The sequence below is a fragment of the Triticum dicoccoides genome, chromosome 6A (genome assembly GCF_002162155.2).
Source record: "Triticum dicoccoides isolate Atlit2015 ecotype Zavitan chromosome 6A, WEW_v2.0, whole genome shotgun sequence".
Classification (NCBI taxonomy): Eukaryota; Viridiplantae; Streptophyta; class Magnoliopsida; order Poales; family Poaceae; genus Triticum; species Triticum dicoccoides.
In genome coordinates, this window is record NC_041390.1 from 263422135 (window position 1) to 263438767 (window position 16633).

General features: G+C 48.8%; 1 protein-coding gene across 2 annotated transcripts in view; it reads left to right on the plus strand.

Annotated features, from left to right (window-relative positions):
- The first annotated feature begins 9255 nt into the window (after positions 1-9255).
- The window catches only part of LOC119316753 (nuclear poly(A) polymerase 4-like), a 10457-nt gene continuing 3079 nt past the window's right edge, over positions 9256-16633 (plus strand). For both annotated transcript variants that reach the window (XM_037591133.1, XM_037591132.1), the window contains exons 1-5: positions 9256-9691; positions 9790-9867; positions 10402-10509; positions 15931-15993; positions 16082-16243. In XM_037591133.1, coding sequence (XP_037447030.1) covers positions 9560-9691; positions 9790-9867; positions 10402-10509; positions 15931-15993; positions 16082-16243 — 543 coding nt within the window. In that variant the 5' untranslated portion in view covers positions 9256-9559. The remainder of the gene's footprint in view (positions 9692-9789; positions 9868-10401; positions 10510-15930; positions 15994-16081; positions 16244-16633) is intronic.

Genomic DNA, 16633 nt, shown 5'->3' on the forward strand with positions numbered 1-16633 from the left:
AGCCCTGGCCGGATTATGGCCAACAGGATTGGGATGCGGACGACGAAGAAATTCGACGCCCACCCACCACCCACTTTGTAGCCACTGTCGATGATTTAACCGACATGCTCGACTTCAACTCCAAAGACATCAACGATATGGACGACGATGTAGGAGACGAACATGAACCAGCACCTATAGGGCACTGGAAAGCCACCTTGTCGTATGACATATACATGGTGGATACACCCAATGAAGGCAACGGCGACGAGATAGCGGAGGATGACCCCTCCAAGAAGCAACCCAAGCGCCGACGTCAGCGGCGCCGATCTAAGTCCCGCCAAAGCAAAAGTGGTGATACCAGCACAGGAGATAATAACACTCCGGATAGCACCGAAGACAATAACAATCCCCTCCAGCAAGATTTAGAGCAGGAGGATGAAGGAGCCAGCTCTCCTGAGAGGGCGGCTGGCGGAGAGGAGGAGGATGAAAATTACATGCCCCCCTCTGAAGACGAGGCAAGCCTCGGCGACGATGAATTCGTCGTACCAGAGGACCCCATCGAACAAGAGCGCTTCAAGCGCAGGCTTATGGCAACGGCAAATAGCCTGAAGAAAAAATAGCAGCAGCTTCAAGCTGATCAAGATCTGCTAGCTGACAAATGGACTGAAGTCCTCGCAGCCGAGGAATATAAACTCGAGCGTCCCTCCAAGAGTTACCCAAGGCGCAGGTTACTACCCCGACTGGAGGAAGAAGCATATGATACGGCTGATCGGCCACCTCGTGGCCGCGATAGAGAGGCATTCCAGCCAAAAGCTCAGCCTCCACCCCAACGCAATCCAAATAAAAAGGCATGGGGAGATACGCCAGACCTGCGAGACATATTGGAGGACAAAGCAAAGCATTCAAGATCGATCTACGGATCACGAGGGCCCACCACTCTATGAGATGGTAAACGTCACGCCGGATACAGTAAAAGCAAATCTGGTCGGGCCGAACACAGCGGGTAGGACCCATACGAGCTGCGTCGCGATATAGCCCAATATAGAGGTGCTGCACACCCCTTATGCTTCACAGACGAAGTAATGGAACATCAATTCCCAGAAGGTTTCAAACCTGTAAACATTGAATCATACGACGGCACAACAGATCCCGCAGTATGGATTGAGGACTTCCTCCTCCACATCCACATGGCCCGCAGTGATGACTTACATGCCATCAAGTACCTCCCACTAAAACTCAAAGGACCAGCACGGCATTGGCTTAATAGCTTGCCAGCGGACTCCATTAGCTGTTGGGAAGATCTAGAAGCCACATTCCTCGACAACTTTCAGGGCACTTATGTGCGACCACCAGACGCCGGTGACTTGAGCCACATAATTCAGCAGCCAGAAGAGTGGGCCAGGCAATTCTGGACTCGGTTCCTTACAAAGAAAAATCAAATCGTCGACTGTCTGGATGCGGAGGCCTTAGCGGCTTTCAAGCACAACATCCGAGACGAGTGGCTAGCCCGGCACCTTGGTCAGGAAAAGCCGAAATCTATGGCAGCTCTCACGACGCTCATGACCCGCTTCTGTGTGGGAGAAGACAGCTGGTTGGCTCGCAGTAATAACATATCAAAGAACCATGGTACCTCCGATACCAAGGACGGCAATAGCAGGTCACGTCGCAACAAGCATAAGCGCCGCATTAACAGCGAAAGTACTGAGGATACGGCAGTCAATGCCGGATTCAAAGGCTCTAAACCCGGTCAGCGGAAAAAGCCGTTCAAACAAAGTACGCTGGGTCCGTCCAGCTTGGACCGTATACTCGATCGCTCGTGTCAAATACACGGCACCCCAGACAAGCCAGCCAATCACACCAACAGGGATTGTTGGGTGTTCAAGCAGGCCGGCAAGTTAATTGCCGAAAACAAGGACAAGGGGCCGCATAGCGATGATGAGGAAGAACCCCGGCAGCCGCACACGGGAGGACAGAAGAGGTTTCCCCCGCAAGTGCGGACGGTGAACATGATATACGCAACCCACATCCCCAAGAGGGAGCGGAAGCGTGCGCTCAGGGACGTATATGCGTTGGAGCCAGTCGCCCCAAAGTTCAACCCTTGGTCCTCCTGTCCGACCACCTTCGATCGCAGGGACCACCCCACTAGTATCCGTCATGGCGGATTCGCCGCGCTGGTCTTAGACCCAATCATCGACAGATTTCACCTCACTCGAGTCCTTATGGATGGCGGCAGCAGCCTGAACCTGCTTTACCAGGACACAGTGTGCAAAATGGGTATAGACCCCTCGAGGATCAAACCCACAAAAACGACCTTTAAAGGCATCATTCCAGGCGTAGAGGCCCACTGCACATGCTTAATTACACTGGAAGTGGTCTTCGGATCCCCGGATAACTTCCGAAGCAAAGAGTTAATCTTCGATATAGTCCCGTTCCGCAGTGGTTATCACGCGCTGCTCGAATGAACCGCATTCGCTAGATTCAATGCGGTACCACATTATGCATACCTCAAGCTCAAGATGCCAGGACCTCGCGGAGTTATCACAGTCAATGGAAACATAGAGCGCTCTCTTCGAACAGAGGAGCACACCGCGGCCCTTGCAGCAGAAGCGCAAAGCAGCCTCTCAAGGCAATCTACCAGTTCGGCGTTTCAAAGCCCGGACACCTTCAAGCGCGCTCGGGGCAATCGGCAGACAGACAGCCTGGCACGACCTGAGCTCGTGTAGCAATACGGCGGCCACCCCAATCCCATGCAAACGGTGTTATTCATGCCGTGCGTACATAATTACGCATTAAAAATACCATGGGCACAGGTGGGGAGGGGGGCACAACTGCGGCACGCCCCAAAACGCGGCCTAAACCGCACTAGGGGCTTCCCGTTTGGTTATTTTTCTTTTTTTTTCAGGACTTTAATCTCTGGAAACACCGGCCGGCAGCTCTATTGCCGCACACATGATACAGCAACCAAGGCGGCAGACAACTACGTTATATAACGGAATCCCCAGGTTGATTACAGATTTCATATCATTCCTTAGCTCGCCCTTGGAAGGGACATAGTCCTACTCTTTTGCTTATTGCACTATCTGTATCACTCTGCTGTAATGCAATTTTTTAATACACAATGCATGACACTACGACTATTATTGCATTCTTGTTATATATATCTATGTGTTCATCAATGACGCCTTGCAACCGTACACTCTGGTACGGCCAAAGCACCAGGGGCTTACGTACCCACAGTATGGTGTGAAAAGTCCGAACACTTTCACAAGTGCGGCACCCCGAACTTATAGCATTATATGCATTAGCTCTGAATCATGTCTTTGGTCAAATGTTGGGTTTGTCCAGCTCCTATGTTTTGGTACCTTACGTTCCGCTCTATCGGCTAAGTTAGCGCTAGGAGAACTACTGCGGTTGTGCCCCGGTTCTGCCGGGCTGAGCACCTCAGTAGAGAAAGCTAAAACTGACTGTCATGATAAGGCGAGAGACTGGTCGCTGTTTGGCGAGGTTTTTCGAGTCCATAAAGACTTATGCCGCTTAGGGCAAGGGGCCGGCTCTGTCCGGCTTACAGGCGTGTATCGCGCCTCGAATCTGGCCTTCCGAATACCAGGGGCTGCGCCGAAATTTAAAATTATAGAATTCTACGGCTAAGTGAGAGTGATAAAGCATTATTAGTCCGGTTGCCTTATTCGTTGTGCTGAGCACCTCCCTCGAAGGACCCAAACATGGGAACAAGAGTGCTCAAGTTTATCCCGAACACCCCAGCACTCGTGGTATGGGGGCAGAAGCCGAGGACTAGCCATCTCTCAGATTGGATAAACAGCCAAACAGAAGGTAATATTTTAAATTCACACAAGCGTTGCATAGCGCATATGAAACAAGTTTTCATCACACAGGATAAAAAACGAGCAAGTCTCATTCAAATATTACATTTTGTGAACACTCATCCGCGATAAGACGGGCGCCCGGTAGAACACCCTCGTAGTACATCTTGGGGTGGCGGTGCTCCTTGCCCTCCGGCGGCCCCTCCTTGATCAGCTTCACGGCGTTTAGCTTGACCCACTGCGTTTTGACATGGGCGAAAGCCCGACGTGCTCCTTCAATGCAGACGGATCGCTTGACGACCTCCAGCCATGGGCAGGCATCCACAAGCCGCCTCACCAGGCCGAAGAAGCTGTTCGGAAGGGCGTCGCCAGGCCACAGCCGGGCTATGAGGCCCTTCATGGCCTGATCGGCCGCCTTATGTAGCTCGACCATCTGCTTCAGCTGGTCGCTCATTGGCATCGGATGTTCGGCCTCAGCATACTGAGACCAAAACAGCTTCTCCGTCGAGCTTCCATCCTCGGCCTGGTAAAATTGTGCGGCATCGGACACACTGCGGGGCAAATCTGCGAATGCTCCTGAAGAGCTCCGGATTCGGGTAAGTAATCGGTAAATTACTTTTACATGCTTGCTTTGCATATAGAAAGCCTTACCCGCCGCTATCTTCTTCATCGCGCCGATCTCTTGGAGGGCCTTTTGGGCTTCGGCCTTGGCCCTCTTTGCGCTCTCACGGGCCGCGGCAAGCTCAGACTCTCGCGTCTTCAAGTCAAGCTCCAACGCCCCGTGCTTCGTCACAAGAGCCTGGAGCTCTTGCTGCACCTCGCCCACCTAAGCCTCGTGCCTCTCTCACTCGGTGCGCTCCTTGGCCGCTTTGTATCTTCGGCCTTGGTCAGTGCTTGCTTCAGGGTCGCCACCTCGCTCGTGGCCCCTGGCAAAACATACAATGATCCTGTCATTTTGCAGTCACGTCCTTTTTATATACATAGACGGGGTATTACTTACCTTCGTTCTCCTGCCTCTTGACAAGGCTGAGCTCTTTCTTGGACCCATCGAGGTCCTGCTTCAGTACGGTGACCTCTGCAGTTAGTGCGGCGGATGCCAGCAGAGAAGCCTGCATATGCATATTGACATACTTATATTAGACTCCTGCGATATTATTTGATCCTCTGTTCGGCTTTTCTTTGCGAACACCGAACAAAGCATCAGGGGCTACTGTCTATGCGGTAATACTTCTACTACATTTTAAAACACTTACCTCAAAGCCTGTTAGAAGGCTAGTACAGGCTTCAGTCAATCCGCTCTTGGCGGACTGAACCTTCTGGATCACCGCACTCATGATAGTGCGGTGCTCCTCCTCGATGGAAGCGTTGCGAAGCGCTTCCAACATAGTGTCCGGCGCCTCTGGATGGACAGAGGTCACCGGCACAGGCGTTTCACCCCCCTTAGAAGGGGACCGCCTGCCCGAGCTCGGAACCGTTGGAGGGTCCGGCGCGGTGTTCGGCTGAGGGCCGAACTCGGAGCTCTCGAGGACCCCGTCCCCTTGGCTCCCGGAGTCCGGAAGGTCACCTTGAGGCGCCTCCGGGACTGTCCCCCCTCGATCCGGTGCCTCTTGAGACAGCACCTCGGCGTCGTCGGCTGGATGAGGGGAGGTGGCGGTCGGGGCTGGATCGCTATCCATGTCCGACGAGCCCAGAGAGCCGTCTGAGGATACCTCGATATTGGCTCGGGGCGGCCTACACAATTGATTTCGGCATTAGGGAAAGCAATGCGACAAAGGAATCCTATGGGTTACTTTGGTATCCGAATACTCACGATCTCCCCTCGGGCTTGGCCCTGGGCAACCACTCGTCTTCACTTTCGTCGGCGGCGGTGGAGCTGTCCGGAAGGAGCGTCCTTCCCTTCTTGGACCCTCCGGCCTCCCCAGTTGGGGCGGCCTTCCTTTTCTTGTCTCCCCCAGTCGGTGGGGGAGCCTCTTCTTCCTCTTCCTCGTCTTTGGGGGAAGAGTGCGCCGCAGAGTCATCGGACGGTGAGTCCGATGACGCCTAGCGTCGGGAACTCTTTCGAGCTCCCTTGGCCTTCTTGGTCTTCTCCGGCACCTTGTAAGGGGCCAGAGTCAACATCTTCGCCAGAAGGGCGTCTGCAGGGCCTTCGGGCAAGGGAGCCGGACAGTCGATTTGTCCGGCCATCTTCTGCCAGTCCTGTTAACGGCACGGGAGTTTAGATCCCGCATAGAGCCAATCTATATAGAAAACAAATATCCTGTAAAAGGTAAAACAACTTACCGCACTGGCGTGGCGCTTCGCGTTGAATCCGCGATCCTCATTAATGGGGGGAGGGACCTCGGCGCTCTTGAATAGCACCCTCCAGGCATCTTCATGAGTCGCATCGAAGAGCCTGTTCAGAGTTCGGTGCTGCGCCGGATTGAACTCCCACAAGGTAAACTCCCGTTGTTGGCACGGGAGTATCCGGCGGACGAGCATAACCTGGACTATGTTGACAAGCTTGAACTTCTTGTCCACCATGTTCTAAATACATGACTGGAGTCCGGTCAGCTCTTTTGAATTACCCCAGGACAGGCCCTTCTCTTTCTAGGAGGTGAGCCGCATGGGGATGCCAGATCAGAACTAGGGGGCCGCTACCCATGCGGGGTCAGGCGGCTCGGTGATATAGAACTACCCCGATTGCCACCCCTTTATGGTATCCACGAAGGTGCCCTCGAGCCATGTGATGTTGGGCATCTTGCCCACCATGGCGCCTCCGCACTCTGCCTGGCGGCCACTCACTACCTTCGGCTTGACATTGAAGGTCTTCAGCCATAAGCCGAAGTGGGGCTTGATGCGGAGGAAGGCCTCGCACACGACGATAAACGCCGAGATGTTGAGGATGAAGTTCGGGGCCAGATCGTGGAAATCTAGGCCGTAATAAAACATGAGCCCCCGGACGAAGGGATGGAGAGGGAATCCTAGTCTGCGGAGGAAATGGGTGAGGAATACCACCCTCTCATGGGGCTCGGGGGTGGGGATGAGCTGTCCCTCATCTGGGAGCCGGTGCGCGATGTCGTCGGGCAGGTATCCGGCTCTCCTCAGTTTCTTGACGTCTCCCTCCGTGACGGAGGAGACCATCCAATTGCTTCCCGCTCCGGACATGGTTGGAGAAGGTTGAGATGGAAGTGAGAGCTTGGGCGCTAGAGCTCGAGTGTGCAGGAGCGGATGAGCAGAGGAGGAAGAAGGCGTGGATAGAAAGGTGAATCCTTATCCCTTTATATGGGCGGACAAAATTAAGCGTCCCCACTTGCCTGGTAAAACTCGCTTATCCCCCAAGCGCCGCAATTGATGGCGCGGTTGGGTTACCCACGCCCCTATTGATGAAAATCCCGTAATAAGGGGACACGATCTCGGGAAAATTTTGTTTTTGCCACTCTAGCTTTTGCCAATTTTGCTTATGCCACTCTAAAATTTGACATTTCACTTTTGCCACTCTTAGCTTTTGACAATATATCACTTTTGCCATTCAGTGGCAAAAGCAAAATTTTCAGAGTGGCAATTGTGATACATTGTTAAAAGCTAAGAGTGGCAAAAGTGAAATGAAAAATTATCGGTTTTGCCACGGAATGGCATTTGTGATGTATTGTCAAAAGCAAAGAGTGGCAAAAGTGAGATGTCAAATTCTAGAGTGGCATAAGCAAAATTGGCAAAAGCTAGAGTGGCAAGAACAAAGTTTTCCCCATGATCTCCGCTTTGACAAGACGTGTCGAAAAACTGCCTCGCGTTATGTGCGGGGCTGGTTAAAAGAAACGGTTCGAATAATCACCGAGCCATGACGTAGCGTCGTGTTGCTAAAATAAGCTAGCAAATTAGATCTGCGAAAACATTATTCTCTCTACGGTGGAATGTGGAACTTATTTTGCAGGGTCGGACACTATCCTCGTATTTAAATTCTTCTGTGATGTATTCGGAGAAGGAACCCGCCTTGCAATGCCGAAGACAACTGCGCGCCGGACTCATCGTCATTGAAGCCTGGTTCAGGGGCTACTGAGGGAGTCCTGGATTAGGGGGTCTCCGGACAGCCGGACTATCTCCATTGGCCAGACTGTTAGACTATGAAGATACAAGATTGAAGACTTCGTCTCGTGTCCGATGGGACTCTACTTGGCGTGGAAGGCAAGCTAGGCAATACGTATATGGATATCTCTTCCTTTGTAATCGACCTTGTGTAACCCTAACCCTCTCTGGTGTCTATATAAACCGAAGGGTTTTAGTCCGTAGGACAACAATCACAACATAGAATCATACCATAGGCTAGCTTCTAGGGTTTAGCCTCTCTGATCTCGTGGTAGATCTACTCTTGTAACACCCATATCTTCAATATTAATCAAGCAGGACGTAGGGTTTTACCTCCATCAAGAGGGCCTGAACCTGGGTAAAACTTCATGTCCCTTGCCTCCCGTTACCATCCAGCCTAGACGCATAGTTCGGGACCCCCTACCCGAGATCCGTCGGTTTTGACACCGATAAGGGGGCACCCCCATAGAGACACAAGTTAATCTTTAGCCGTATGCGGTGTCCCCCTCCATAGTTTTACACCTCGGTCATGTTGTCATAGTGCTTAGGCGAAGCCCTGCGTCGGTAACTTCATCATCACCGTCACCACGCCGTCGTGCTGACGAAACTCTCCTCGGCCTCAACTGGATCAAGAGTTCGAGGGACGCCACCGAGCTGAACATGTGCAAATCGCGGAGGTGCCGTGCATTCGGTACTTGGTCGGTTGGATCATGAAGACGTTCGACTACATCAACCGCGTTACTAAACGCTTCCGCTTTCGGTCTACGAGGGTACGTAGACACACTCTCCCTCTCGTTGCTATGCATTTCCTAGATAGATCTTGCATGATCGTAGATAATTTTTTTAAAATACTGTGTTCCCCAACAATTTTTTGGTGAGGGGGCGAAGCGGTACCGAGAGAATCGTGGGAGTTTTTTTTACGAGAGATTGATCATGGGTAGGATCAGTTGGTTGCTTTGACTATGTTTGACTAGTAAATGCGCACGTGCAATGCACGTTAATATTTAGGTAATATATTAATTGCACGCGGATATTAGGTATGCTATTATTTGTGTGTTAATCCTGTGATTACTGTAATATTTGGCATGCTATTAATTGCACGTTAAACACGTTTAACGCTCGCCATTGGAGCAGTCTAGGTCATTGGATTGACTTGGTTCGATGGCCGAGATCAGTTGGATCTGCCTCTTTGGATCTTTTTATATTGATATAGATATAGATATATGCTAAACATTAGGAAGATCTTGATCGTAAGATTCTAGGGTTAGACGGATAAAATGAATTGGTTCTTCGTCCTCTTATGCTTTTAGAGATAGTAGATAATAGATAGATACACGTCTTAAATTATGGGACGGAGGGAGTAGTATATACTGTTCACGCGCATTGCTTTTCCGTTTCCATCGCGCGTACACGGAAAAAGGTTTCGCGCCCACGCACACACCTAGGGGTTCTCCTCCGCCGCCGGCCGTTCGCGCGGCGAGTTTGGTGCCATCGGGATTGCAGGGGAACAGGGTTGGGCCTTCTAGGGTTCCGCCGGTTTGGTTTGGTCGGGCCTGCGTCGTGCGTTTCGACGAGCGAATCTAGTGGTCGATTTGAATCAGTGGGTGTCGGATGCAGGTGCCGTGGCGGTTAGCTTGATTCCGATTCTGCTGTAATCCCGACGGGATTTTCAGCTACGTTTGTGTTTGTGCGGTTCAATGGCGGGATCTGTGGGCACAGGCAGGGTAGCACCTCGGTCGTCCCCAAAGCGGTACAGCGGCATGGATCCGCCGTTATCTTTGACCAGGCCGACCATGTTCGATCTGCAGAAGACGGCTGAGCTCGAGAAGGTTATTATTCATTGCTAATCGCTTATGTTTTGGAGCTTTGCTAAGTGGTCTGTTGTGATGATAGTGTTGCTTTTGTGTCGTTGGCAACATGATTGCAGTTCTTGGTTGAAGCGGGCCTTTACGAGAGCGAGGAGCAGTCCGCAAAACGGGAGGAGGTGCTACGGGAGATTGATGGGGTAACCCCTTTCATTGCTTGCTACTCCCTCCATAAACAAATATAAGAGCGTTTAGATCACTACTTTAGTGATCTAAACACTCTTATATTTATTTACAGAGGGAGTACTTGATGTCTCTGATTCTATGGAAGTAGGAGGTGAAACTAGAAGGGGACTATATTTAATCGGAAAGGTCTGCCTTGCATGGCCATTTCGATGACTATGATATTTAAGTAGCTAATGCTTCCTGTGGGCACTATATTCAAATGATTTTTGGTGTGGAGTATTGTATTTCAGTACCCAGACTTGAGAATGTTTGATTAGTCTTTTTCCTGTTTCCATTTTTCTATTTCAGATAGAAATGGTAAATCCTATCTGTAGTGTAATTTACTCCCTCCGTCCCAAAATAATTGTCTTGACTGTAGTACAACTTTATACTAAAGTTAGTACAAAGTTGAGACACTTATTTTGGGACAGAGGGAGTATGTTTTATCAGGTCTTACATTTCGTTGCCCTGCAGTTACTAACCTGTGCGGGCTTTTAATTGATTTGCAGATAGTTAAGGAATGGGTGAAGCAGTTAACTAGTCAGAAAGGGTATTCTGAGCAAATGATTGAAAAGGCAAATGTAGTCCTTTTCACTTTTGGATCTTACCGCTTGGGGGTAACTGCCTATTTCTCTGCCCTATTCTTTTATTCCATACACCTTGTCCCTTCTGTCACATTAAATAACATACTTGTCTATCTTTTTATTATCTTATTAATGTGAATCAAGCAGATTCAAATAAGAACATCCACCCAAAAGTTCTCGTTTGAAGAAGTAAACATACTTGGGTTTGCAGTTTTAGAAACTTGACTTGTTTCATCTCTCATAGAGATGCTTTTGGGTTTTCTAGGCATTTCATCCAAATTGGCCCCTACTAAAAGTTACTTTGCAGTATAAATTCCATAACCTGCTGCCAAACTGCTATTGCTTGTTGAGTTGTTATCAGCTTGGCACTGCATTCCTCTGATATTGCATAGTTTATGTCAGGGTCACATTACTGCTCTTCTAGACGGTGAAAAACGAATCAAAAGTCAAGTTAAGTGCTACAACTATTTATTAAAAGGTTGCTAGAACTAATTTTTGTAACCTGAAAGTAATCACAACCTTTCCTCTTTAGTCCAATGAGTGAAACAAATATTGTCACCGCAACATTGCTACACATTACGTCAGAGGAAAAAATTGTCATTGTGATTGGATGAGTAGGGTGCACCAGTGGAGTAATTTATGTGCCATTACTATGTTCAATCAAGAGGGAGAAATAGGCCGCCAGATAAACAATCAAAGACCACCTGTTTTGTGTGATGTAAGCTAAAACGACAACCAATAAAGATGTGGTCATACATTCAACTTTTACACTTTCTCATGAATTCATGATGGACCAGAATAAAGCAATAATTGTCACAGATAAGATTTGAGTTAGAAGGAGTTTGGAGTAGTGAATTAGTTCAGCATGTTTCGCAATCTAGTACTGGAACCTAAGAAACACGGATACGGAGACACAGACACGGCGATAACATGGGATACGACATTTTCCCAAAATAGCCATTTTGGGGATACGACGAGTATACGTAAAGAAATTTTTAAATATGCCATGTAATTTTTAAATAGCCATGTGGCATTTTTAAATATGCCACATCGGAACCCGGGTGTGGTGGAAAGTGGGCAAGGGCCGGACCGTCACCCCCCAAGTGGCGCGCCGTATCTTGATCCGGATATGGTGGCAAGTGAGCGAGGATCGGGTCGTCGCATCCTTAGTGGCGCGCTACATCGGCGCCCGGGTGTAGTGGAAAATGAGCAAGGGTCTTCGCATTTGACTCGACGGGTGCGAAGGGTAAGGAAGCTAGCCGAGCCTAGGAGGATTCGCTTAGGTAGCTGGAACGTAGGGTCTCTTACAGGGAAGCTTCAGGAGCTAGTTGATGCAGCGGTGAGAGGTGTTGATATCCTTTGCGTCCAAGAAACCAAATGGAGAGGACAGAAGGCGAAGGAGGTGGAGGATACCGGCTTCAAGCTGTGGTACACGGGGACGGCTGCAAACAGAAATGGCGTAGGCATCTTGATCAACAAGAGCCTCAAGTATGGAGTGGTAGACGTCAAGAGACGTGGGGACCGGATTATCTTGGTCAAGCTGGTAGTTGAGGACTTGGTTCTCAATGTTATCAGCGCGTATGCCCCGCAAGTAGGCCACAATGAGAACACCAAGAGGGAGTTCTGGGAAGGCCTGGAAGACATGGTTAGGAGTGTATCGATTGGTGAGAAGCACTTCATAGGAGGAGACCTCAATGGCCACGTGGGTACATCTAACACAGGTTTTGAAGGGGCACATGGGGGCTTTGGCTATGGCATCATGAATCAAGGAGAAGATGTCTTAAGCTTTGCTCTAGCCTACAACATGATTGTAGCTAACACCCTCTTTAGAAAGAGAGAATCACATCTGGTGACTCTTAGTAGTGGCCAACACTCTAGCCAGATTGATTTCATCCTCTCGAGAAGAGAAGATAGGCGTGCGTGCCTAGACTGTAAGGTGATACCTGGAGAGAGTGTTGTACCCCAGCATAAGCTGGTGGTTGCTGACTTCCGCTTTCGGATTCGTGTCCAGCGGGATAAGCGTGCCAAAGTCGCTAGAACAAGTGGTGGAAGCTCAAGGGGGAGGTAGCTCAGGTGTTCAAGGAGAGGGTAATTAAGGAGGGCCCTTGGGAGGAAGGAGGGGATGCGGACAATGTGTGGATGAAGATGGCGACTTGCATTCGTAAGGTGGCCTCGGAAGAGTTTGGAGTGTCCAGGGGAAGGAGAAGCGAAGATAAGGATACCTGGTGGTGGAATGATGACGTCCAGAAGGCGATTAAAGAGAAGAAAGATTGCTTCAGACGCCTATACCTGGATAGGAGTGCAGACAACATAGAGAAGTACAAGATGGCGAAGAAGGCCGCAAAGCGAGCTGTTGGTGAAGCAAGGGGTCGGGCATATGAGGACCTCTACCAACGGTTAGGCACGAAGGAAGGTGAAAGGGACATCTATAAGATGGCCAAGATCCGAGAGAGGAAGACGAGGGACATTGGCCAAGTCAAATGCATCAAGGACGGAGCAGGCCAACTCTTGGTGAAGGACGAGGAGATTAAGCATAGATGGCGGGAGTATTTCGACAAGCTGTTCAATGGGGAGAATGAGAGTTCTACCATTGAACTAGACGACTCCTTTGATGAGACCAACATGCATTTTGTGCGGCGAATCCAGGAGTCTGAGGTGAAGGAGGCTTTAAAAAGGATGAAAGGAGGCAAGGCGATGGGCCCTGATTGTATCCCCATTGAGGTGTGGAAAGGTCTCGGGGACATAGCAATAGTATGGCTAACCAAGCTTTTCAACCTCATTTTTCGGGCAAACAAGATGCCAGAAGAATGGAGACGGAGTATATTAGTACCAATCTTCAAGAACAAGGGGGATGTTCAGAGTTGTACTAATTACCGTGGAATTAAGCTGATGAGCCATACAATGAAGCTATGGGAGAGAGTCATTGAGCACCGCTTAAGAAGAATGACAAGCGTGACCAAAAATCAGTTTGGTTTCATGCCTGGGAGGTCGACCATGGAAGCCATTTTCTTGGTATGACAACTTATGGAGAGATATAGGGAGCAAAAGAAGGACTTGCATATGGTGTTCATTGACTTGGAGAAGGCCTATGATAAGATACCGCGGAATGTCATGTGGTCGGCCTTGGAGAAACACAAAGTCCCAGCAAAGTACATTACCCTCATCAAGGACATGTACGATAATGTTGTGACAAGTGTTCGAACAAGTGATGTCGACACCGATGACTTCCCGATTAAGATAGGACTGCATCAGGGGTCAGCTTTGAGCCCTTATCTTTTTGCATTGGTGATGGATGAGGTCACAAGGGATATACAAGGAGATAACCCATGGTGTATGCTCTTTGCGGATGATGTGGTGCTAGTTGACGATAGTCGGACGGGGGTAAATAGGAAGTTAAGAGTTATGGAGACAAACCTTGGAATCGAAAGGGTTTAGGCTTAGTAGAACTAAAACCGAGTACATGATGTGCGGTTTCAGTACTACTAGGTGTGAGGAGGAGGTTAGCCTTGATGGCCAGGTGGTACCTCAGAAGGACACCTTTCGGTATTTGGGGTCAATGTTGCAGGAGGATGGGGGTATTGATGAAGATGTGAACCATCGAATCAAAGCCGGATGGATGAAGTGGCGCCAAGCTTCTGGCATTCTCTGTGACAAGAGAGTGCCACAAAAGCTAAAAGGCAAGTTCTACAGGACGGCGGTTCGACCCGCAATGTTGTATGGCGCGGAGTGTTGGCCGACTAAAAGGCGACATGTTCAACAGTTAGGTGTGGCGGAGATGCGTATGTTGAGATGGATGTGTGGCCACACGAGGAAGGATCGAGTCCGGAATGATGATATACGAGATAGAGTTGGGGTAGCACCAATTGAGGAGAAGCTTGTCCAACATCGTCTGAGATGGTTTGGGCATATTCAGCGCAGGCCTCCAGAAGCTCCAGTGCATAGCGGACGGCTAAAGCGTGCGGAGAATGTCAAGAGAGGGCGGGGTAGACCGAATTTGACATGGGAGGAGTCCGTTAAGAGAGACCTGAAGGATTGGAGTATCACCAAAGAGCATGGACAGGGGTGCGTGGAAGCTTGCTATCCATGTGCCAGAGCCATGAGTTGGTTGCGAGATCTTATGGGTTTCACCTCTAGCCTACCCCAACTTGTTTGGGACTAAAGGCTTTGTTGTTGTTGTTGTTGTTGTTGTTGTGTTGCCATGTAATATAGAGTTAAAACAAAAAAATTAATGAGGAATTGAGATGAGATCAGAATACTGCCTCATTTCCATCTGCTGTCTCATTTTTCAAGTGCTCAATTATTGAATTAATTGATCCTCTAGACCCATGTCATTGCAACTTACAAAGTACATCAAACGCTAGTATTAGTAAACTAGCAGGATCTCAACACCAGGCTGCCCTTCAGTGTCTTGGCTACTGGCAGTGGTGCTCCCAGATAACATGCTCCCTAACAGAAAGCAACAATCAACACCCAACAGCAGCACCACATTCAATCGAGCACAATATCATGTAGCCAATCAAAACGCAAGCAGCAATGACATGGCTGCATGGGGAAGCAAGCAGCAGCAGCTCAACAGCAAGAGTCACAAAGAGATGAAGAGGTTGAAGAGAGGCTGCTGTGCTTGGGGTTACCTGCTCGAGCGTGATTGCCGTTGGTAGGAGAGGCTGCTGTGCTTGGGAAACGGTGGCAGGGCGAGTCCAGGCAGCGGCGTTGATCTAGGCGGTGGCGGCGCGTTCGCTAGAGCCAGGAGCAGCTCGTTTCCTTTTGTGGTGAGCGTATGTGCGAGTGGGTTTGTATCAGGCAGAGGCTGTTATTGGGCCTCCCGAGTCCCCACCATATCCCAGCCTTGTCTTTTTTTTTTGTAAATGAGATGGTACTGTGGGATACACGTATCTCGGCGTGTCACCGTGTCCTGCCGCACTAGGACAGCAAATCGCTGAATCTGCTGTATCCATGCTTTCGAGATTGGAACCGATGCTGCTTGGTTGGTGTTGATGATATGCCCCTCGTCGCAAGGATACCTGACAGATCATTAATACTGGTACATAGGGAAGATAGATTCAATTGAGTAGTTGCTGATGTTTGAGATTTTGCATCTTTTTCCAAACAATATTCTTAAACATTATTGTAAGCAATAATAATAGTTTAACGTGCTAAGAATCATTTCTAACCATGTGTGGGAGTGGCACATGTGTGATGGATATTTCTAATCTTCTGATATCAGTAGTCAACTCACAGGAATAAGGGATTCTACAATGTACAGGTTTAAATGCCAGTCACTGTGCAGCATCTGTCCATGTACCTTTCAGCACATCACATGCTTTCTTAGTTTTATGCTCTTTCACGTATTTTGCTAAGTTCCTGTTACAGTATGATCTCCTTCGGCTTCTGGAGTAAATACTTCCTGTGCTGGTAAATTTAACCGAGTCTACTTCATAATGACCTCTTTGTTAGGTTCATGGGCCTGGAGCAGACATTGATATCTTATGTGTTGGACCTTCATATGTGAACCGAGAGGTGAAGTCTAGTCACCTTTCTTTTGCATAAAACCTACTGTTTATAGATTACATATGTCTTATAATAATCAATGTTAATATTTCTGCAGGAGGATTTCTTTGTCACACTACATGGCATATTAACACAACTGGAAGAAGTGACTGAACTACAACCTGTACCTGATGCTCATGTACCTCTTATGAAATTTAAGTTCCACGGGATGGCAATTGACCTTCTCTATGCCAGTGTATCTCTTGCAGTAATACCACCAGTAAGTTGCATTTTATGTAATATTTGTGCATGTTCTCAAATATTTTTGTTACACTTGAGTAGTATTATCGTTATGCATTCCGAGTATGCAATCCACCTGAGGTATTGCTTTTGACTGCTCAAGCAATTCTGTAAGGTACCTTCCCCGCTTTAGTTGTCCCTAACGAATGCATGCCGCAAATGTTTATGGGGAATTATGATAAGACCTGTTATTTGGAATTGTTATACCAACTGAACTGTTGATGGAGATTTATAATGTCTGCTTCAACTTAAATGGTGGTCATTTGGTTACAATATTGAGGTGATGAGAAAGGCAAACCATCCAGTTCAATGCAAGTTGTGCAGCACTACATTTTATTTGCATTGAATTCTTTTGCAGTTACATGCCAAT